At 39.6% G+C, this 23536-nt stretch overlaps 1 protein-coding gene across 1 annotated transcript; it reads right to left on the bottom strand.

Moving 5' to 3' along the window:
• Positions 1-1116: 1116 nt before the first annotated feature.
• On the bottom strand, positions 1117-1717 carry LOC133298272 (uncharacterized). The gene has a single exon (XM_061497535.1). The coding sequence runs from the start codon at positions 1666-1668 to the stop codon at positions 1237-1239; it is 432 nt and encodes a 143-aa protein (XP_061353519.1). The 5' UTR covers positions 1669-1717; the 3' UTR covers positions 1117-1236.
• Between the last annotated feature and the right edge of the window lie 21819 nt (positions 1718-23536).

Here is a 23536-nt window from a genome sequence, read left to right as displayed (position 1 = left end):
TATGAGGAAAAGGATAAAAAAAGAAATTTTGGAATAAAGTTTGCAAGAAAAGAAATAATAATAAAAGAAAAAGATGAAAGGAATCCCTACATATGCCGATTCCAAGCATGCTCTTTATGCATTTCACCTTTTCTCCTTATCCATGTGAGGTGCACAAGAATAAAGCTCTACATTGAAAAATCTTATCTCCTTATCCATGTTTGTTAGGGTTTTTTTTTTTTTTTTGATACGCAGGAAAGTGAGTGTGGCTTTTTAAGATGACCATGTTTGATATTGTTTTTTAAAAAATTTACCCAATAAAGTGAGATAGCTGGTAATTCATTTTAGGGAAAACATTTTCTTATGTTACATAAGAATTCAACTCTCATGTTAGTGACCCTTCGATTTGCGTGCAAAATTTTTCTTTTCTTTTTCTTTTTTTAATAAATATGGGGTCCACCACTAGTTGAGTCACAACATGAGAATTGAATTCTCATGCAACATGACAAAATTAAATCCCTTCATTTTATGTGTAAAACTTGGATAAAAATTATTGTTTAGAATATCACCTAGAGGGCGGTATTGTTGGATTGTTGGGAAAGTGGTTGAAGAAAAAGGTGATAAGACATTACTTCTTTGAAAATGTGACAAAAATAACCCTACCAAAGTAGTTAAAGAAAATATCAAAGTGGGGGTATATTTATAGGGGTTTACTAATCTCATGTTACATGAGATAGTACTCTCATGTGAGTGACACAAATATGTGGGGTTCACAATGTAAAAATAAAAAGGAAAAGAAAAGAAAAAATTGGCATAAAATTCTATGAGTGTATGACATAAGATAACTCTCTTATACAACATGAGGCTATTATTTCCCATATTTATAATATCACACCAAATTTTCAGTAATATTTTATAATCAATCAAATATAGACTCAATGAATTTCATCCAATAGTCCCAGTACTCACATTCCTGGTAATCGTAATTCTCGAATAAAAAAAATACCAAATGCCTCGGGAATCTCACTCAAGTTCTGTTAATTCGATGGTTTGATTTACTAAAGCACTATGGTTTGCATGTTGGAACAGTTACCTCTCAAACACATAAGCAAGAGGGATTTCAAGTCACCACTTATAAACAACTATTTCTATGATATTTTCTTGAATGATACAATACAACAAAATTAACCAGAAGTTTCAAGCCTGTAGTTGTTAATAACTCAAATTTTAGGCCTAAATTTCCTTATTGTTTGAGTTCTATACCAAGCTTGATGTGCTCAACAATTCTTCTTTCCATCTTTTATTAACTTTCTCTATAAATTCCTCCACTCTTTTCCTCAACTCATCATTCTCTTCCTCCTTTTCCTCTTCTTCATTGCTGCAATCATCACTGCCTTCAATTTCAATGTTGTCCACTACTTTTGCTTCTGCATCTGCTTCTTCTTCTTGGACATGTGACACTTCTGCTACTTGTGGCAATGATCCTGAGTCTTTTTCAACTAGACACTTAGAGTTTGCTCCTTGTTTTTGATTTGCACCTATGGAAAGAGAGATTTCACTTGCTTGATGAAAACTGAGGCCAGGCTTCAAGTCAAGTAGGATAATAACTATGATCAAATTGCAAAAACAGAAAATGAATGTAGAGTTGGAAGCAGCTTGAGTGATGAACTCCAATACAGAATCTAACATGGTTGTGAACAATTAGAAGACAAAGACAAAGACAAACACACAGAAGAGTGAGAAGTAGAGGGTAACTGTATATATGCAATTTGAGGATTATAAGGCCTATTTAAAGCACTGTTGGGATATATGCAAAGTGCAAACGTGGAAAGAACCTTTCTTGGTAGCAGATTTTAAGGAGTTGCTGGTGAGGTGTAATGTGAAAGCTATCTTAATAGGGGTAGGATCCTTTGACACCGGTGTCAAATTTTAAATTTGACACCTCATGTAAGAGCCGTTAGATTAAAAAAGATCAACGACTCTGATTTGTAAGCATGTCACACCATTGATCTTTTTAGATCTAACGGCTCTTACATAAGGTGTCAAATTTGAAATTTGACACCGGTATCAAAGGATCTATCTCATCTTAATATAACATTACATTATACATTTGAATAATAATTGATTGATGTAGCAATAATGTATGTGGGAAGTTTCTTCCAACTGTATATAGGGATTTTTTTATTTCATTAATAATCAAAAGTCTTTTGTACTATTCAAAGAACATCACATGGAACTTTCTTGGCCACTCAAAGGCACAACTCTCTATGTCATAATTTGACATCACCCTCAAATTAATTGGTTTCATTTTATTTTATTTTATATTATCCATTAGTTTAATCCCATTCGAACCAGGTACGATTATATGGGAAGCAGATTTTTTTCTATTAAGTTTTGACATAATTGCGTTGCTAGAAATTCGAACTTTAGACCATTAATTAAGCTGAAACAACCCATTGCTAGTTAATTCATATGCTTGTAGGTAATTTTTTTTTTCTTTCATTTTTATATCTAGTTATTTACCCCTTATTGTTCAGTTTTATTTTATAATCATGATCAATTTGGGGGAAAAAATAAAAATAAAAATAAAGATGAATTAAGATTTCTAACGTAGTTGAAGATCTTGTGATTTTTTACACTCATTGAAAGTGACAAGGACCTAACTCTGGAACCAAATGTTGTTGCATGTTTGAAAATTGTGTTGTTTTGTTAGCTTGAAAATGTCACCATTGGTGGTCACAGCTTGTCTCTTATTGGTGTTCATCCATTGATATTTTTGTGTGAACGTGACCCAAACAACAAAGTTCTGTTACTAATATGCATATGGCCAATGTACTTTTCAATCTATAAGGACATCCTTATTCCCGTTTTCTTTTGATGCTGAAATTCGACCAAACAGCCTTATCAAGCTGAGTCATTGTTAAATGTATAAATGATGTTATAATTGTAATTCAAAATTCTGTACAGAATGCATTAGTAGTTTAAATAATTATATTCACTATTATCTGTATGTATAATTTTTATAATTCCCACTTCTTATTTTTATTATTATTTTTCCTCTTCGATTTAACTTATTTTGGTGGAGTTACTTCCTTGTCCACAACTGAGGGGGCTGAAAAAATAGTTCAGGTTCAAAGTTTCTATGTTTTTATATAGAGAAATAATTATTTCATGTTCATGCAACAGAGACAAAATAGTGGGGTCCATTACTCTCTTTTTTTTTTTTTTTGAAAAAGTAGTGGATCTCACAATCTTATCTCTGTTGCAACATAAGATTAATAGATCCCTTGTATATAACATAACCTGTGGAAAAAAGAAATATGATGTTGTAAGAAAGTGTTTAGATTATGTTATAGAGATAAAATTTATAGGACCCACACTTGTTTTTAAAAATAAAAAAAATTAAAAAGTGTGGGTCCTACAATCTCTATCTCGGTAATATAACTTAAACACTTTCCTACAATATTATACTTCTATTTCCTATAAACTATTAATAATTTAAAATAGATATTTGGATCTCAAAGCATGTGGATCAACCCATACAGAGTTATTTTAACTTAATCAATGATCTCGAGCTTGAGTTTTGAATATACAGTTGTATTAAAAAATTTGGAATGAAAAGCTTTACTTAACTTATGGTCATATCCGGTTTGAATCGGATTAATAAGTAATCGATGAACCAAAATATATCTTTATAGATAAAAAAAGGTGTTTCCAAGAAATTCAATGTATTGAAGTTTCTTAAAATAAAGAATTGAAGTTGCTGTAAGTTCTTGGTGTTTTCCCTGATTGTTACAACACAATGGGTAAAATCGTTGCCCTTTTTAATGTTGACGATTGAAGCACAACAACCAACATTTATTGTTTATCTACCTAGTTGACTTTAAATTGCGTAAGAGTCAAATTGTTCTTTTGATTGCTTTCTCACTTCTTAATTCTTTGTTTATGATTTTCCCGAATATAAAATGGATCTTTTGATTTCAATGGTTCCATTAAAATATTATGCTATTTGACTTGTAGAATCATTTATATAAATTATGTACAATGTAAGAGCTAGTCAACAATTGGTAATAAATTTCAATTTTGATGGGTTTTTTTCTATAAAATCTGTGCAATATGCTTCTAAATAGCAATTATTACTTTGAATCGTATGGCAAATATGGAAGGGTTTGAACTAAAGTGTTACTAGTCATTTTTTTGTACCCGTTTTCCTTTTTTTCTTTTTCATATTTTGCAAAAAAATATTTGTAAAGAACCAATTCAACTCAAAAGTTTAAGTTATTAGGTGATGTTATATTAATGATTTTATATATCTCTGTCATTATTTAAACTCCCTCTTGTATATAAAGAATGTAAAACAACTAGGAACAATGCATTCAAAGAGATTAGTGGTGTTATTGTGAGGGAGATTGTATACAAAAGAAAAATGTTGAACAAGAATCCTTTCCAGTGGTTTGACTTTGAGCAACATAAGATGTGGTTTAAGACTAGAGTGGATCATAGTTTCACTTTAAATTTTGGATTCAACATAAAATTATTTTTAACCCAAGTCCAAATAGAGTTTGGGCTAGACTCAAATGATATAAAAATTGAACTTAAGTCGGCCAATACAAAGTTTACAATTGTGCGAAAGTTAGCCAACAATTGCTCTTCAAGTAGGATAGAAATTATTTTTTTTTTAAAAAATTAATTAATTCCGATGTGTGTTCAAAACGTAGCCTTATTTTGTTGCCCGATCAAGCCCTTAATCTGGATGGTGGTCGCCAATACCTTTTGAAGCATTTCCAGTGATCTTTTAAAGATAGACATAAAGATGGAACATCGACTATTGTGCCACTTTTTAGAATAAAAAATATCGGAGTGCCACAGGGTCAAAAATTTTATCAATATGCCACGACATCAAATTCACTATAATTGTCAATGAGTTTTATTACGTCACGTGATACGTTTGTTGATGCCACTAAACTCGTTACTAGTTGTATAAGTGGTCAAATCAATCAGTTTGATTTCTGCTTTTCAATGACACGTGGAGAAAAAAGAAACTCGCATCAGGGTGGAATGAGTAAAGTCTCAATGTTACTTTTTGAATAGCATGTCAGTGCATAACTCGTTGCAACATGCAGCGAGTATAGCATTGTATACTCCTACTGCTTCAGGCCACAAGGACCCTTCTCCTACTCCTCATATCCCAGCTACATCTGCTACAGGCTCTGTTCCCGGAGATACCATTATAGTAGAAGTAGAAGGATCAGTTGACTCTGCCGAGCTCCGCCAACGAAAAAGGGTTAGAATTAATGAACAAAACCCAGATTCAACCCCTGCTGATACGACCTTGACTCCTCCGATTTCTGTCGTTTTTTACCATCCTCTGCTCCTCTGACTTCCATCGTTGCTACACCATCCTCTGGCATCCCTTTTCTGAACAAGTTGCAGCCTTGTTTTACTGCCGGGCTCCGTGAAAAATAGGACAAACTTTCCTTAGATCAGCTTATCTCCAAGTTTACTGTTCTTCGAGACCATGACCTCCGAGAGGCACACTACTTTGAAATGGCTCTTTTGGCTTTGGCTAAACGCCAACATCTTTTCACCGAAATGAATGACTTGCAAAATTTTAAAAATAACTTCAAAGCTGAGCAGGAACGCCTCACCAAACGGGCTCAAGCTGCCGAGTTCGTTGCTCACAGTTTGCAAGTCCGATTAAAGGAGAATGAAAAAACTATTACTGCTGCGAAGGAGGCCGCCAAAGCTCCTAAAGATGCCGCAAAATCAGCTACTGATGAACTGGAAGTCGCCAAAAAAGATTACTCGACCCTAGCCCAAGAACGTGACCAACTGAAAAAGAATTTCGAAGACTATGACTTCCGAGTAGCTGAGCTGGAATTAGAAGTAGATACTTTAAAAAAGAAATCTTCTAGCTTAGAGCAAGCAGGTAATGAAATGGACTCTAAATTTGAAGCGTATGGTCACCAAATTCGAGGCTGGGTGCTAGACCAGGTTGGCTTCTTCAATCTGGAATCTTCTCTTCATGATTTGCACAAAATTGAAACCTTCAATTTTATAAAGGATGGTCAATTGTGTACTCATGATTAAGAAGGTCAAACAGTTGTTCTTACAACCCTCCCTTCTGAATATGTTCCTTTGAACCCGAATCCTACAACTACCACCTCCGAGAATGCTTCAGATGTTCGTGAAAAACTGTGAAGAAGTTGAATGCCACTTTTTAAAATGTATTTCTTCTGAATTGTCATGCCACCTATTATGGTGGCTTCTGACTTGTTTCTTTTATCCTTTTTTTACTTTTATTTCCTTTAGTATTAGAAGTCGGATGCTTGGTAATGGCTATAATATTACTGTTTGCTCTAGTTTTAACAATCTCATACAACTATGTTAATTTTATCAACTTTCTATTTTAGCGAGTACACCCTGTATCTAAAACTTAACTTAACAATGTTAATATCAGGTGACCAAATTCACGATTAAACTCATTAACTTGCCACTAAATAATATAACCTCATGACACACTTTCTTTTGAGTTTAAAAAATATTACTTTTTAATAATCTTTTTACTTGGCAAGCAGACTTTGTTACTTAGGAACTCAACTGTTCTCCGAGTATATATATTTTGAAATAGTCGCTTCCTAACAATCCTTTTAATCGGCGAGTACACTTAAGAACTCAACTATTCTCCGAGTATATATATCTTCGCCCAAATTCTCTACTGAATTTTCTTTATACCCGTAATTTACTTTCAATCAGCAAGCATACGCTTATCTGGACGTTTTATCTTTTTTACCTTCTCCTGTTCCGAGTATGATTTTACCCCTTACGTAATAAGCCAAATACTTTAAGTTTTTCCGTTTCCGAGTAGGAATTGGACGGGTGCTCAAGAGGCCATTTCTGGCGGCAAAGGACTTTAAGTTTTTCGTTTTCGAGTAGGAATTGAACGAGTGCCCAAGAGGCCATTTCTGGCGGCAAGGGACTCTAAGTTTTCCCGTTTTCGAGTAGGAATTGGACGGGTTCCCAAGAGGCCATTTCTAGCGGCAATGGACTTTAAGTTTTCCTGTTTTCGAGTAAGAAATTGGACGGGTGCCCAAGAGGCCATTTTTGGCGGCAAGGAACTTTAAGTTTTAGATCAAAACTCGTTTGACGGAACTCGCTTGTATTATTGAATTCAAAGATTACACATAAAAGTACTAACCAGTAACAATCTTCCTAAGAGAATCATTCAAATAACTTGCTGGAATTTAAAATTCAACAACTTATGTCTACTTAAGGAGAGTTCTCTAACTGAAATACCTCTTCAACTTGTCCGCGTTCCAATGCTTGGGAATTGATGTCCCATCCTAATGTTCTATCTGATAAGCTCATGTGTGAGTGCAAGTCGTTACTCTATATGGACCTTTCCAGTTTGCTGCTAACTTACCATCTCCTGCATTTTTGTTTCCTATGTCTGCCCGTCTGAGCACAAGATCTCTGACTTCAAATGACCTTTTTACTACCATCTGATTGTACCTTGTTGTTGTTCTCTACTTGGAATCCATTTCCACCATTGTTGTCTTCTCTCTTTCTTCTTCTAGTAACTGTAAATCAATCTTCATCATTTCACTATTCTCTTCTTCTTTTTCTTCTTGTATCATTTTCCTTCTCCATGGTGATTCTCCGACCTCCACTGGTAACATTGCATCAAACCCGTAAGTCATCTTAAATGGGGTTTCTTGAATACTAGACTATATTGAAGTTCTATATCCCCATAACACATTGTCTAACTCATCCACCCAATTTCCTTTACACCCCTCTACTCTTCTTTTCAACCCGTTGGTTAAAATCTTATTAGCTGACTCTACCTACCCATTCGCCTGTGGATGTTCCACTGCTTCAAAATGATGTTTCACTTCTAAGTCGCCCACCGCTTGTCTAAACATTTTATCTATGAACTGAGTCCCATTGTCAGTAATAATTATAGCAGGAATGTCAAACCTACAAATTATCTTCCCAATAAAGAACTTCTGGATTTTCCGAGCAGTAATACTTGCCACGGGTTCCGCCTCTATCCACTTTGTGAAGTAGTCTGCTGCAACAACCAAGTACTTAATTCCTCCAGCCGCTTTGGGAATTGGGCCTAAAAAGTCCATTCCCCATTTAAAAAATGGCCATGGAGACGAGATTGTGAACAATTCTTCTGAAGGGGCTTTATATACATTAGAAAATTTATGACATTGTTCACACTTTTGCACATGCTTTTTGGCATCCTTCCTCATCGTTGGCCAAAAATATCCTGCTCGTATAGCTTTTCGCGCCAAGGACTTCCCTCCAAGATGGTGGATTTCTTCTAACACATACTCACTATTCGGCGGAGCTATGCATTTTAATAAAGGCGAGTTCAACCCTCTCCTATACAACTGCCCTTTTATCACCATAAACCATGCAGCCTTTCTTCTCAACTTACCCGCTTCCATCTTATTTCTTGGCTCTTCTCCTTTTTCTAAAAAAGCTTGAATTGGATTTCTCCAATCTTCTTCTTCCACTATCCATACCACACTCAGAGCCCGAATGCTCTGCTATACGATTGTCCTCACATTCCATGTGGCTTTGGTACTCGCCAACTTTGACAAAACATCTGCTCGGACATTATTATTTCTCCGGATGTGCTCCACTCGGACTTCTTTAAACTCTTTCATTAATTCCTGTACTTTTGCCAAATATTTGATCATGATTTCCCCTCTTGCTTGATAAAATCCACTTGTCTGCGACGTCGCCAACTGTGAGTCACTATAAACTTCAAGGCATTCTGCTCCGAGTTCTCTTGCTCGAAACAACCCAGCAATCATTGCCTCATACTCTGCTTGATTATTACTTGTGGGAACTCCAACGTCAATGAATGCTCTATTGCTACCCCCTCCGGGTTCTCTATGATAATCCCCACTCCACTTCCTCTTTTATTGGATGATCCGTCTACAAATAACTTCCACCAACCGTCTACTTTTGTACTCCTTGGATGCGTCATTTCCACCACAAAATCTGCCTGAGCTTGTGCCTTTATTGCCGTACATGCTTTAAAAGTGATGCCAAACTCAGATAACTCTATTGCCCATGCTATCATTCGACCTGCAAGATCTGGCTTATGCAACATCTGCTTGATTGGTTCTGACTATTATCTGGTGACACTGGAAATAAGGACAAAGCCTTCTTGCTGTAATTAATAGTGCGAACGCCACCTTTTCTACGTGCTGATAACGCATCTTGACACCTTGCAGTACCTTGCTGATAAAGTATACAAGTTTTTTGCTTGTCATCTTCTTCTTCTCGGACTAGAACCGAGCCTACTGCTTCCTGCGAAACAGACAAATACAAAAATAATACTTCACCTTGTTTCAGTTTACTTAAAATTGGAGGTGAAGCTAAAATTTTCTTGAAATGTTGAAAAGTCGCTTCACACTCTTCTGTCCAAACAAAATTACTCCCTTTTTTTAACAATTGAAACAATGGCCAAGAAACATGTGCTGACTTTGCCAAGAATCTAGATAACGTCGTTACTCGCCCATTCAACTTCTAGACCTCCCTAATGTTCTCCGGGCTCTTTATTTCTAGCATGACTTTGCACTTATCCGGGTTAGCCTCAATCCTCTTTTCCGTCAATAGAAATCCTAAAAACTTTCCTGTCGGCACACCAAAAGCACACTTAGTTGGGTTCAAACGCATATTATGCTTTCTGACTTGCTCAAAAACTTCTTGCAAGTCCACCAAATGTGTTTTACCATCTCCAGACTTCACAATCATATCATCCATATAAACCTCCAACATCTTATCCATCTGCTCCTTAAATATTTTATTCATCATTCTCATATAAGTTGCTCCTGCATTCTTTAATCTGAACGGCATCACATTGTATCAATACACTACATCCTCAGTTATGAAGGCCGTTTTTTCTTGATCCTCCTTCCACAATGATATCTGATTGTACCCGGAATATGCATCCATAAACGACAACACCTTGTACCCAGAAACGCTATCCACTAGATGATCAATACTCGGAAGTGGAAAAGGGTCTTTGGGACAGACTTTATTCAAATCTGTATAATCAGTACACATCCTCCATCTACCATCCGGTTTTTGAATTAAAACTGGGTTGGCTAGCCATGTTACATACTCCATCTCTCTAATAAATTCGGCTTCCAACAACTCTTTTGTTTTTTCCCCAATAGCTTTCCTCTTTTTCGAGCAGAACCTCCTTTTCTTCTGTGCTACTGGCTTCGAGCCCGGTATTATTGCCAACCGGTGGCAAGATAAAGCCGGATCCATCCAGGGCATATTCGAAGGCTTCCATGCAAACAAATTTGCATTCTTTTTCAACAATTCTTTCAAATCTTCTGCCACCTCATGCTCCAACTCAGAACCTACTTTTGTAATTTGCTCCTTTGATGCTCCTAACTGAACTTCCATCATCACCTCAACAGGCTGTGGTCTTTCTCCTTTACCTTCAACTCGAGGATCCATTCCTACTATCATTACTCGCGGCTCTTATTTCTCTTCTTTCTTACCCGCCTGCTCTATTTGCTCCACCATTTGCCTTCCTTCTGGCCTTATTTCTTCCTCTTTCACTTTTTCTTTCTTATTTTCATGTGGAATCCTTAAACTCATGTTATAACAACTTCGAGCAACCACCTGATCTGCCCTTACTGTAGCTATATTTCCATCTTTGGCCACAAATTGCATACCAGCTGATCTATTGACAAGAAGATCTTGAACTTCTTCATAAATGGTCTTCCCAAAATAATGTTGTATGCGGTCCCTAAATCTACGACCGCAAATGACAAAGTCATTGTCTTATATGTAGGCGCCTTGCCTAGTGTTAACCTTAATGGTATGTACCCCAATGGCTTAATTTTATCTCCTGTGAAGGCCAACAAATCAGCTCCACATGGCTCTAGCCGATCACAATCTAAATCCATTCTCCTGAATGCATCCTAAAATATGATGTCCACCGAGCTCCCAGGATCCACTAAAATCCTATCAACTCGATAGTTTGCTAACAATCCTGAGATAACTAAAGGATCATCATGCTTCGGGTCCAAAATCTTATCATTCAAATCTTCAAATACTATCTATTTACCCGTCTTCCTTCGTTCTTCTTTAAAGCGAGGCTTCTCAGAAATAGCCATACACATTTTTAAATGCTTTTTTCAAGCGTTACCTGATTCTCCACCTCCAGCTCGCCCTCCGGCTATAGTGCATATGTGCCCAACCTGTACTTGGCTAGGAGATGTCTGTGTTTCTGCCTTTTGGCCCCTATTCGTTTCTCTACCCCTTCCTCTGAGCGGGCTGCAACTTCGATCTGGTCACTTGTATTTATCGTCTTTTTCTCTACATCCTTCTCCTTGTCCCCTTCTCACATACTTTTACAACTTTCCCTCCTTAATCAATCGTTCGATAACATTTTGTAGTTTAAAACAATCATTTGTGAAATGCCCATGCCCCCTATGAAACTCGCACCATTTTGTCTTGTCGGCCTGCGCGTAACTTGACCTAATAGGTGGCAGCCTGGGAACATTTCTCATTTCTGTAGTCATCACCTTCTTCAATATCTGGGCTCTAGAAGTATTCAACGGCGTAAACTCCTTCCTATATGCTTCCCCAAACCTTTCTCCGACTAAGCGAGGTCGCCTTTCTTCAAAATGACCTCTCCCCGCAGGTCTATATGGCCTCCTATTTTGCGTTGCTTCTCGAAAACCTTGTTCAATCTCTTTTTGAGAGGTTTTAAATTCCTCCAAATCAACATACTTTCGAATTCTTTCCAACATCTCCTCCTTCGTAGTCGGACTCTTTTTTGCCAACGAGTTCGCCAACCCTCCTGGTTGTAACCCGGGAGTGAATAACAGCAAATACATTTGATTCTCTATTCCCCTGACTTGTCTAGCTTTCGCCTGAAAGCGCTCATAATATTCTCTCAACTTCTCACCGGGCTTTTGCCTTACTCCACATAAATTATGTGTAGTTTTAGGCTAGAGTCCACAATGAGCAAATTGATGTGTAAATCGCAGTGACAGTTCCGCCCAACTATCAATTGAATTGTCCGGCAAGGTTGTAAACCATTCTAATGCCTGCTTTCTTAGAAAAACGGGGAAAGTTCTACATAGTAGAGAGTCTGATTCTCCACACAATGACATTGCTGCTCTGAACACCGTTACAAATTCCCTGGGATCCGAGCTTCCATCATACACCTTTATGTCATTTTGCTGCCTAAACCAAGTTGGAATAGGTTCTGTTCTTAACCTCCAAGATAATGGGGTTCCTGAAGGCCCTTGGTTAATAGGCCTTACAGGAATTCCGTGTTGAAATTGTGTCTAATGTTGTGCCCCCCAAGTTTTCCCGTTCGAGCCTGGCCCTTCTTGTCCTACATTCATCATTTGTCCTTCGTAATGTTGAGCCCTATAAGCATCTTGGCAGTCTTGCCCATAATACTGATAACCTGGATTGCTTCTTAGATTACCCGTCTGATGTTGACCTCCTCTCTCTCCTTGATCTTCTCTCTCCCATACATAATAATACCCGATTTCCTCTGGCGGGAACTATCCTCTATGATTGCCGTAAAAATCATCTCTTTCTGGCCTCCTTCTTCTACGAGTTTCTTCATGTCGCCTTTGATTTTGCCTCATTTCATCTTGACGAGTATAATACTGGCGGCTTACTTCGTGTTGATCATCCTCCTACTGTTTGTAAGATCCTGCACCGTTAAATTAGGAATTTAATTAATTAATTATAAGATTCATGAGATAATTTCATAATTGACCCTAATAATTATGAGAATGCTTAAATAATTATAGTAAGTGATTAATAATGTTGAAAGTCATTTTTCTGACGAAAAGTGCAGATATCGGTTCTACCTCACGGTATAAATGCGTACCAATGAAGTATCCCAGAAAATTATAAAAAGTGTGTATATATTCCTAGAATAATATATAGGACTAGTATAACGAGTGAGGAGTCAAAATAATGAGAATTGCTGTCAGAACTGATACCGGCTACGTAAAAGCGCGTACCAACAAAGTGCTGCCAAAAATAAAATAAAAATATGACAAATCTTAGAAAAATGGCTAGGTTCAGAATATGAAGTTTGGGATTAAAATGATAAATGTAGCTATTAACGCTAATACTGCGTGATTAAACTTAAGCGCACCTATAAATACAAAGGGCGCATGATCCTAGGTCAGAAATTCCCTCCTCCTACGTGACATTTCTAAACTCTTGAGAGGAAGTCATCTCCCTTCACCTTCTTCCCTCCATTGAAGCTCCAAGGGAGCACCTTTTCTCTTACTTTCTTCACAAAAGTTCCTTGTAAGAGTGTGCCCTAGCCTTGGGTGAAAGTATTGGCATTTCTGAGTTTGGTAGCCTCTTTTCTTGAGTGTGTGAGGGCTGTATTCTGAGTTGTTGGAGAGGTGGCCATTTACTTGGCATTTGAAGCTTCAAGGTGCCATTTTGGTGGAGAAAGAACCAAGCTTTGAGTGTCATTTTCGTGAACCTTTGGAGTCTGAACTTTGAGGCTGAGTGGTGAGCTCCAAGAGCAACTTTGGTCTCTGTTTTGAGCTTGGGTGGTAAGCACAATCACTTATCTTGAGTTTTACCTTGTTAAAGGTTGAAGCCTTGGCATGTAATACGATAAAATGAAGTAACCAACATGAACATGAACCTAAAAGTGGATAAATATGCATGCTTGGACGTTGAAATGGGTTAAAAGTTGAACCTTGGGAGTGATATCTCGTGAAATGCAGAAACTGCATTTTGTCACGAAATATCCAGATATGATATCCGGATATTGATATCCAGATATGGCCCAGACAAATATTCGGATATTCTGGGAATTTCGAGAGTGTCATTGTTTTGTTCGGACAGAACGGTATTTTTGGGTTTGTGGACCCATGATTGGTTAAGTTGAACTTCTGTAACAATTAACTAAGTCAGAATCAAAGTGATTAAAGGCTTATGGCTTTGTGAGAAGCCTAAAGACATTAAACGAAGAAGAAAACGTTGTTGTTATGTCTTGAACGATTAGATGATAAATGTTGATATGATAGCTGGTCTAAAACAGATTGTGATTTTGCTATTTGTGGACTTTGAGCTAATGTGGACTTTGGCTTGGATTTGTTGCTTAAGAAGTAAGCTTTCGTGTCCTCAGTTTAACTATTGTTGGTTCCACCATACCCCAATGGAGAATGGTTTATATGCATGATGTGTTTTCATGTTTGAATATTTGAAATGTTGTTGAGCGGTTATGTGCAAGTGCCTTATGATATGCATGTGTTGTTCCACCTAGACGGTAAGCCTGAGTATGTGACGTCATACGATATGGTGATTCTGTGAGTGGGTGCATGTGGTGTCTTGCACTGATTGTAGGTTATAGATGTATGTAATTCTTGCATTTCTCTGGCCAGTAGGATATTTTGACACACATGACATGATTATCTGCTGCATTGCACTGATTTTGGAACTTATACTGTTTTACTGTTTTTAGAACTTATATTGCACATGTAAGTGAGCTTGGGGTGGGGAGATCCTTGAGGATCCCTTGTCTTACTGAGATTTCTGTTTAGAGATCTCACCCCACGTTTGGGGCACAATTTCAGGTTCAGGTAACTCGGGGGTTGAGACCTCGGGTGACAGGAGGCCGGAGCTGATGTGATATGCTTGTTGTTTATACTGTTATGCTTGGATGCTGACATGTTCTATATTTATTATTATGTTTTTGTTGTTGAGACTCTATTGGGCTTTGTTGCCTTATTTGGTGAGCATGGGGGTTGTCCATGCCACATTGATTTGACTATGTTGATTTAGATTCGAGTTGTATAATGTATTAGGATTCTGGTCCGGACTACGTGTTATAGTTCCGTGACTTAGATACATACATATTTATATTATGAGGTTATTCAGTGTAGTTAGCTGTCTATTTGCGATTACATACAGGCAATGTTTTGAATAAGGATTAAGTAATCAACTTGGTAATTAATAATGACGTCATAATTGAAAAGAAAAAGTTAATTCCGCATTTTAATTAAGCAAAGCTTAATATGATGACATGATAACAAACCGGGTATACACGGGGTGTTACATTTTATGGTATCAGAGCACTTTCTAGAGAAAAGCTTGTATGTATTGCAATAACTTAGGATATTTTGTTGTGTGTCTTGTCTTGTGTGTTTCTTTGTTGGGTTTTTCTATGATGATGCATGTTTTACCACATTGCGTGGGCCTGATCAACTCATTCTTTGTGTAATTTGTGCAGAGTCATGGTTTTACCGAGGAGAAATCGAGAGACGAACGAGGATCAACCTGATCCTATCCTGGTTGCATTGGCTGAGATGCAGGCGGCTCGACTAGCCGACCAGAAGGCCATGAGAATGGCAAACCAGGCTATGTTGGACGCCGTCAGAGAGGCAAACAGGAAAGCCACCGAGGACGTGCTGGAGGCGAATCGCCTGGCGAACATGACCATGATGAGGGTCATGTTGGAGGAAATGAAGGTTGGTCCTGCTGGTGGCAAGTATCCTCCGCCACCACCTCCACCGCCTCCACCCGGTCATCAGGACGATAGCCAGAGTTAGATGGAGGGTGCCAGTCATCTTACTGGGATGATGCAGCTCTACCATGAGCCTCTTGAGGACCGTGACGTGATTGACCGCCGGCTGAATGCTTTTCGCAAGCATAAGCCACCTTCTTTTGATAGGTCTTATGATCCTATTGCTGCGGCTAGATGGCTCCAGTCTTTGGACAAGATCTTCAGAGTTATGTGGTGCATCGATCCGCAGAAGCTGATGTTTGTGACTACATTCTGGAGGGCGATGCTCATGAGTGGTGGACGAACACCTCTCACGTCTATGAGATGCAGAGTCATGTGATTACATGGCCATTCTTTGAGGATTGCTTTCTGAGTAGGTACTTTTCCTATGATGCGCAGGAGAGGAAGCAGGGAGAGTTTGACCATCTGGTGCAAGGCTCGATGTCAGTTAACGAGTACTTAGCAAAGTTCAATGAACTAGTCAAGTTTGCACATTTTCGGATTGCTATGTCGACCCCTACATTCTTGGCCTCTAAGTTCTGCAGAGGATTTAATGAGGATATTGCAGTATTGCTAGTGCTGCGTCTAGAGACTTTGGTACACTGGTACAGCAGGGACATTGAGGATGTCTGTATTGTGAGCTAGGCCAAGAAGGCCAAAGTTGCTGAGGTTAAGGGAACTTGTAGTTCCACTTCCTAGAAAGACAGGAAGTTTGCTCGTAAGGGGAAAGGGAAGCAGTTGGCTGCTAGGCAGGCGCCTAGCCAATTCAAGAGGACTTCTACTCAGGGGAGTTCAGCTAGATCTCCTACTCCCACATGCCCAGGATGTGGGAAATTTCACCTTGGGCCGTGTGCTACCGGCCAGTTGATCTGTTTCCTTTGTGGCAAGGTGGGCCACTACTCCAGAGATTGTCTGTCGTCGACTGCGAGAGCTGTAGCAGTCCAAGCAGTTCCATTGCAGATGATTCCTATTGCACCTACAGTGGCACCTACAGTGCCACCGCCACTGGTCGCGTCTATACTTTGGATCGACAGCAGTCAGATCGAGCTTCGAACCTTGTCAGAGGTACTGTTTCCATTGGTGATTCTGTCGTTGATGTGCTATTTGATTCCGGGGCTACGAATTCTTTTATTGCAACCCCGATTGCTGTGTGGTTTGATTTTCCTAGTGATTTTCTTTCTGCACCGTTGCGGGTGACTACCGCCACCGGAGAAAGGTGTGATACCTCCACTGTAGATCGAGATGTCGTGTTTTAGTGGGATGGCTGTGAGTTTTTGGTGGATCTGATAGGATTGCTGATGGCTAATTTGGAGATCATCCTTGGCATGGATTTGTTGTCCTAGAACTGTGTGATGATTGATTGTTGTGCAAAGCGCATGGCGATGTCTCCGTGTGATTCCACAGCCAGTTCCTCACCTTATATTTCAGTGCTGCAGGCTAGAAGAGCCTTGAGAGCAGGGGCATTTGGATATGTCATATTGAGAGGTTTGGTGAGTAGGACACAGGAGGACATTACTAGTATTCCTGTGGTGAAGGAATTCCTCGAGGTGTTCCCTGAGGAGATTCCTGAGTTTCCGCCACAGAGGGAGATAGAGTTCTCCATTGATTTGTTGCCTGGTGTGGGGCCTATTTCATTAGCTCCATATCGGATGTCTCCACCGGAGTTGGCAGAGCTGAAGAAGCACATTAAGGATCTTTCGGCGAAAGACTTCATTCGACCGAGTGTGTCTCCAAGGGGAGCACCGGTCATTTTTGTGAAAAAAGAAAGATAGGACTATACGATTGTGCACTGACTACAAGCAGCTGAACAAGGTGACAATCAAGAACAAGTATCCCCTCCCTCATATTGATGATCTGTTGGATCAACGTAGGGGTGCTTGCGTGTACTCGAAGATTGATCTCCGGTCCGGATACCATCAGATTCGGGTTAAGCCGGAGGATGTCCCTAAGATCGCGTTTCGTTCGAGATACGATCACTATGAGTATTTGGTGATTCCATTTGGACTCACCAATGCACCTGCAGTGTTCATGGATTACATGAACCAGATTTTCCAGCCGTACTTGGATCAGTCTGTGATCGTCTTCATTGACGATATTCTGATTTAATCCAAGACTGAGGAGGAGCATGTGGAGCACTTGAGGATTGTGTTGCAAGTGCTGAAGGAGAAAAAACTTTATGCTAAACCTTCAAAATGTGAGTTTTGGCTCAAGTCAGTGAAGTTTCTTGGGCATGTGATTTCTGCAGAAGGAGTTGCAGTTGACCCGAACAAGATTGAGGCAGTTGACTCGAACAAGATTGAGGCCGTGCTGGATTGGGAGAGTCCCAAGACGGTTATTAAAGTGAGGAGTTTCTTGGGTTTGGCAGGTTACTACCAGAGGTTCATTAAGGGATTCTCCACGATGGTTCTACCATTGACTCGCCTTACCCGGAAAGAGACTCCGTTTGTATGGACTCACGAGTGTGAGGAGTGCTTCCAGGAGTTGAAGGAGAGACTGACGACTGCACCTGTGTTGGTGCTTTTGATCCTACTAAGGAGGTTGAGCTATATTGTGACGCCACCGGAAAGAGGCTGGGCTGTGAGTTTATGCAGTAAGGCAAAGTGATTGCTTATGCTTCGAGGTAGTTGAAGCCTCATGAGGAGAACTACCTGACTCATGATTTGTAGTTGGCTGCTATTGTTTTTGCTTTCAAGATTTGGAGGCATTATCTGTTTGGCATGAAGTTTACCGTGTTCAGTGACCACGAGAGCTTGAAGTATCTGTTTGATCAGAAGGAGCTGAACATGAGACAAAGGAGATGGATGGAATTTCTGAAGGATTACGACTTTGAGTTGAAGTAGCATCCTGGCAAGGCCAATGTGGTAGTTGATCCTTTGAGTCAGAAATCTGTGAGTTTATCCAGTTTGACGATGAGTGACTATGTTATCATGGAGAAGTTTCGGGATTTGTCAGTGACCTCTTTGTTTGGGGATGCACTTCTCGAGATGGAAACCGTGAGAGTGGAGAATGAGCTTATGGAGATCAAAGAGGAACAAGTGCAGAGAGAGTGCCTCGATTATGTGAGAAACCAGGACGGTGTGTCTTGAAATGAGGATGGTTTGTTGACTTTCCAGAAGAGGATTGTGATTCCTCGAGGCCCTCTGATTGAGGAGGTGATGACAAAGGCTCATAGGGGCCAGTTTACGGTCCACCCTGGTGCTACAAAGATATATCAAGTTTTGAAGAGAAATTACTAGTGGCCGGGCATGAAGAAGGACATAGTTGTTTTTGTGTCCAAGTGTTTGATTTTCCAGAAGGTGAAGATTGAACACCATAAGCCGTCTGGTAAGCTTCAACCTCTTGAGATACTGCAATGGAAATAGGAGAGCATTTTCATGGACTTCATGATGGGTTTGCCTAAGACTTAGGCTGGTTGTGACTCTATCTGGGTCATTGGGGATAGATTGACCAAATCTGCCCACTTTCTTCCGGTGAAGGTGAGCTTCACTACTGATTAGTTGGCCAGACCATATGTTCGCGAGATTGTGAGGCTTCACGGGGTGCCCGAGAGTATCATCAGTGATAGGGACCCAAAGTTCACATCTCAGTTATGGGAGGCGCTGCAGGGAGCTTTTGGTACTCAGTTGAGATTGAGTACAACCTATCACCCTCTGACTGACAGACAGATTGAGCGGACCATCCAAACCTTGGAGGACATGTTGAGGGCTTGCATTTTGAAGCAGGGTTCAACATAGGATAGGTACCTGCCATTGGTTTAGCTTTCGTACAACAACAGTTTTCATGCTAGCCTGGGCATGGCACCCTACAAGGCGTTGTATGGTAGGAGGTGTCGGACTCCTACCTGTTGGTCTGAGGTTAGAGATCACGAGTTGTTTGGCTTGGATTTCGTCCAAGATACCACCCAGCAGATCCAGATGATCAGAGAGAAGCTGAAGTAGGCGCAGAATCGCCAGAAAAGCTACTACGATGTCAAGCATTGACCACTGGAGTTCAGTGAGGGTGAGCACGTGTTTGTGAGACTATCACCTGTCAGCGGTGTTGGTCGGGCCCTCGGAGTGAGGAAGCTTAGCCCGCGAATCATTGGGCCATACTAGATCCTTAGTAGAGTAGGACCTGTTGCCTACCGACTTGCCTTGCCTCCGAACTTGGCCAACATCCATGACGTGTTTCACATGTCTCAGCTTCGGAAGTATATTGCAGACCCTTCGCACGTGGTGCAACCGAATGATGTGGAAGTTTGGGAGAACTTGAAAACTCCCGTCGGACCACTCAAGATTCTCAATCGTGCGAGAAAAAGCTTAGGAGCAAGATCATTCCGATGGTCAAAGTGCAGTGGACAGGAAGAAATCCTAAGGAGTGTACTTGGGAGCGAGAGGGCGAGCTTCTCCGGCAATACCCCGAGTTTTGGGACATGTATGTTTCTGATTTTAAGGACAAAATCCTAAAAGGTGGGGTGAATGTAAGAACCCGCACCGTTAAATTAGAAATTTAATTAATTAATTATGAGATTAATTAGATAATTCAATAATTGACCCTAATAATTATGAGAATGCTTAAATAATTATGGTAAGTGATTAATAAAGTTGAAAGTCGCTTTTCTGACGAAAAGTGTAGATACCGGTTCTACCTCACGGTATAAATGCGTACCGATGAAGTATCCCGGAAAATTATGAAAAGAGTGTATATATTCCTAGAATAATATATAGGACTAGTATAACGAATGAGGAGTCAAAATAATGAGAATTGGTATCAGAACTGATACTGGCTACGTAAAAGCGCGTACCGGCAAAGTGCTGCGAAATAAAATAAAAATATAAAAAATCTTAGAAAAATGGCTAGGTTCAGAATATGAAGTTTTGGATTAAAATGATAAGCGTAGCTATTAACGCTAATACTGCGCGATTAAACTTAAGCGCACCTATAAATACAAAGCGCACATGATCCTAGGTCAGAAATTCCCTCCTCCTACGTGACATTTCTGAACTCTTGAGAGGCAGCCATCTCCCTTCACCTTCTTCCCTCCATGGAAGCTCCAAGGGAGCACCTGTTCTCTTACTTTCTTCACAAAAGTTCCTTGTATGAGTGTGCCCTAGCCTTGGGTGGGTGAAAGTCTTAGCATTTCTGAGTTTGGTAGCCTCTTTTCTTGAGTGTGTGAGGGCTGTATTATGAGTTGTTGGAGAGGTGACCATTTATGTGGCATTTAAAGCTTCAAGGTGCCAATTTGGTGGAGAAAGAACCAAGCTTTGGGTGCCATTTTCGTGCACCTTTGGAGTCTGAACTTTGAGGCTGAGTGGTGACCTCCAAGAGCAACTTTGGTCTCTGTTTTGAGCTTGGGTGGTAAGCACCATCACTTATCTTGAGTTTTACCTTGTTAAAGTTAAAGTATTGGCATGTAATACGATAAAATGAAGTAACCAACATGAACATGAACCTAAAAGTGTATAAAAATGCATGCTTGGATGTTGAAATGGGTTAAAAGTTGAAGCTTGGGAGTGATATCTTGCGAAATGCAGAAACTGCATTCTGTCGCGAAATATCCGGATATGATATCCGGATATGGATATCCGGATATGGGGTTGGAAATATCCGGATATGGATATTCGGATATGGCCCAGACAAATATCCGGATATTCTGGGAATTTCGAGAGTGTCATTGTTCTGTTCGGACATAATGGTATTTTTGGGTTTGTGGACCCATGATTGGTTAAGTTGAACCTCTGTAATAATTAACTAAGTCAGAATCAAAGTGATTAAGGGCTTATGGCTTTGTGAGAAGCCTAGAGACATTAAACGAAGAAGAAAACGTTGTTGTTATGTCTTGAACGATTAGATGATGAATGTTGATATGACTGCTGGTCTAAAACAGATTGTGATTTTGCTGTTTGTGGACATTGAGCTAGTGTGGACTTTGGCTTGGATTTATTGCTTAAGAAACAAGCTTTCATGTCCTCGGTTTAGCCATTGTTGGTTCCACCAGACCCCACGGGGGAATGGTTAATATGCATGATGTATTTTCATGTTTGAATATTTGAAATGTTGTTGAGCGATTATGTGCAAGTGCCTTATGATATGCATGTGTTGTTCCACCTAGACGGTAAGCCTGAATATGTTACGTCATACGATATGGTGATTCTGTGGGTGGGTGCAAGTGGTATCTTGAACTGATTGTAGGTTATAGACGTATGCAATTCATGCATTTCTCTGGCCAGTAGGATATTTTGACGTACATGACATGATTATCTGCTGCATTGCACTGATTTTGGAACTTATATTGTTTTACGTTTTTTTAGAACTTATATTGCACATGTAAGTGAGCTTGGGGTGGGGAGATCCTTGAGGACCCCTTGTCTTACTGAGATTTCTGTTTAGAGATCTCACCCCACATTTGGGGCACATTTTCAGGTTCAGGTAACTCGGGGGTTGAGACCTCGGGTGACAGGAGGCCGGAGCTGATGTGATATGCTTGCTGTTTATACTGTTATGCTTGGATGCTGACATGTTCTATATTTATTATTATGTTTTTGTTGTTGAGACTCTGTTGGGCTTTGTTGCCTTATTTGGTGAGCATGGAGGTTGTCCATGCCACATTGATTTGACTATGTTGATTTAGATTCGAGTTGTATAATGTATCAGGATTCTGGTCCGGACTACGTGTTATAGTTCCGTGACTTAGATACACATATTTATATTATGAGGTTATTCAGTGTAGTTAGCTGTCTATTTGCGATTACATACAAGCAATGTTTTGAATAAGGATTAAGTAATCAACTTGGTAATTAATAATGACGTCATAATTGAAAAGAAAAAGTTAATTCTGCATTTTAATTAAGCAACGCTTAATACGATGACATGATAACAAACCGGGTATACACGGGGTGTTACACTGTTCCCAACCTGCTTGCCCGCCTTCTCCTTCATGGTATTGCCAACTCCTTCCTATCTCTCGAGCATGTTCTACATGTGTTCGCTCTTCAGTTCTCTGACTTATCCCCCGTCCTCTGCTTTGATGATTCATCCTTTCTGGAGGGCTTCGTGACTCCTTTGAAGGTTGCCCTCTCCGACCCTCTGCTCTTATGTTCTCTTCTTCTGTTGGATGAGATAACAGAATATAACTTGGAAGGGGAGATAAAGAACCCCTTCTCCTATTTCTGCAATATTGCACATTCTCTTCTGAACGATGCCTCCTTCTTCCCCCTTCTTGGTAATGTCTATTCCTTATGTCTTCTGCCAACTGGATCAAAGCTTGTCCAATTGTATTTAGAGAATGACTCCTCCCACTGGATCGGAAAGAATCTTCCTCTCCTCCTCCACTATTTCCATTCTCCATCGCTCGCTCGTCACGATTGTTGCTTGCCATGACACAAGAAAAAAAGCGTAGGAATAGTTTTACCTTTTTCCACAGACAACGCTAAATGTTCTTGATGAACATTAATGGGTATTCTGTATATCTGCCATGTCCTTTGGAGCTTTTCATATATATATATATATATATATATATATATATATATATATATATATATATATATATGAGGCAGGATCCTTTGACACCGGTGTCAATTTTGAAATTTGACACCTCATCTGAGAGCCGTTAGATCAAAAAAGATCAATGGCTCTGATTTGTAAGCATGTGACACCGTTGATCTTTTTTGATCTAACAGCTCTCAGATGATTATTATGAACGTGGGTAGTTATGTATAACCCAGTCTAAGATTGCGGTAGGGCCCAAGGAAGCCACTACTATGTGGGTCTCATGCCCAGCTAATTGACTAATCCAGGCTCGTGCCTTGACTAAAATAATTACCCCTTATAACTTAGCTCGGACATAAGCCCCTCTTGATCTTGGGGAGAGTCTAAGCGGGAATCCGTAACAGTATATAACACGAACCGTTATGTTTTTATAATTGTTATATTAACACGGAAAATCAAAATGTATGTGCCGATTTTATATTTTCTTAAAACTAAAAAAACATCGTACAACGTTATGCATAATCGATACAAAAACCATATGAA

This window comes from Gastrolobium bilobum, unplaced genomic scaffold, assembly GCF_033153095.1.
Source record: "Gastrolobium bilobum isolate Gb01-03AN ecotype WA unplaced genomic scaffold, APGP_CSIRO_Gbil_v1 utg25312, whole genome shotgun sequence".
Taxonomy (NCBI): Eukaryota; Viridiplantae; Streptophyta; class Magnoliopsida; order Fabales; family Fabaceae; genus Gastrolobium; species Gastrolobium bilobum.
Note: the sequence above shows the minus strand (reverse complement) of the source record. Positions and strands in the feature narration are given on the sequence as shown.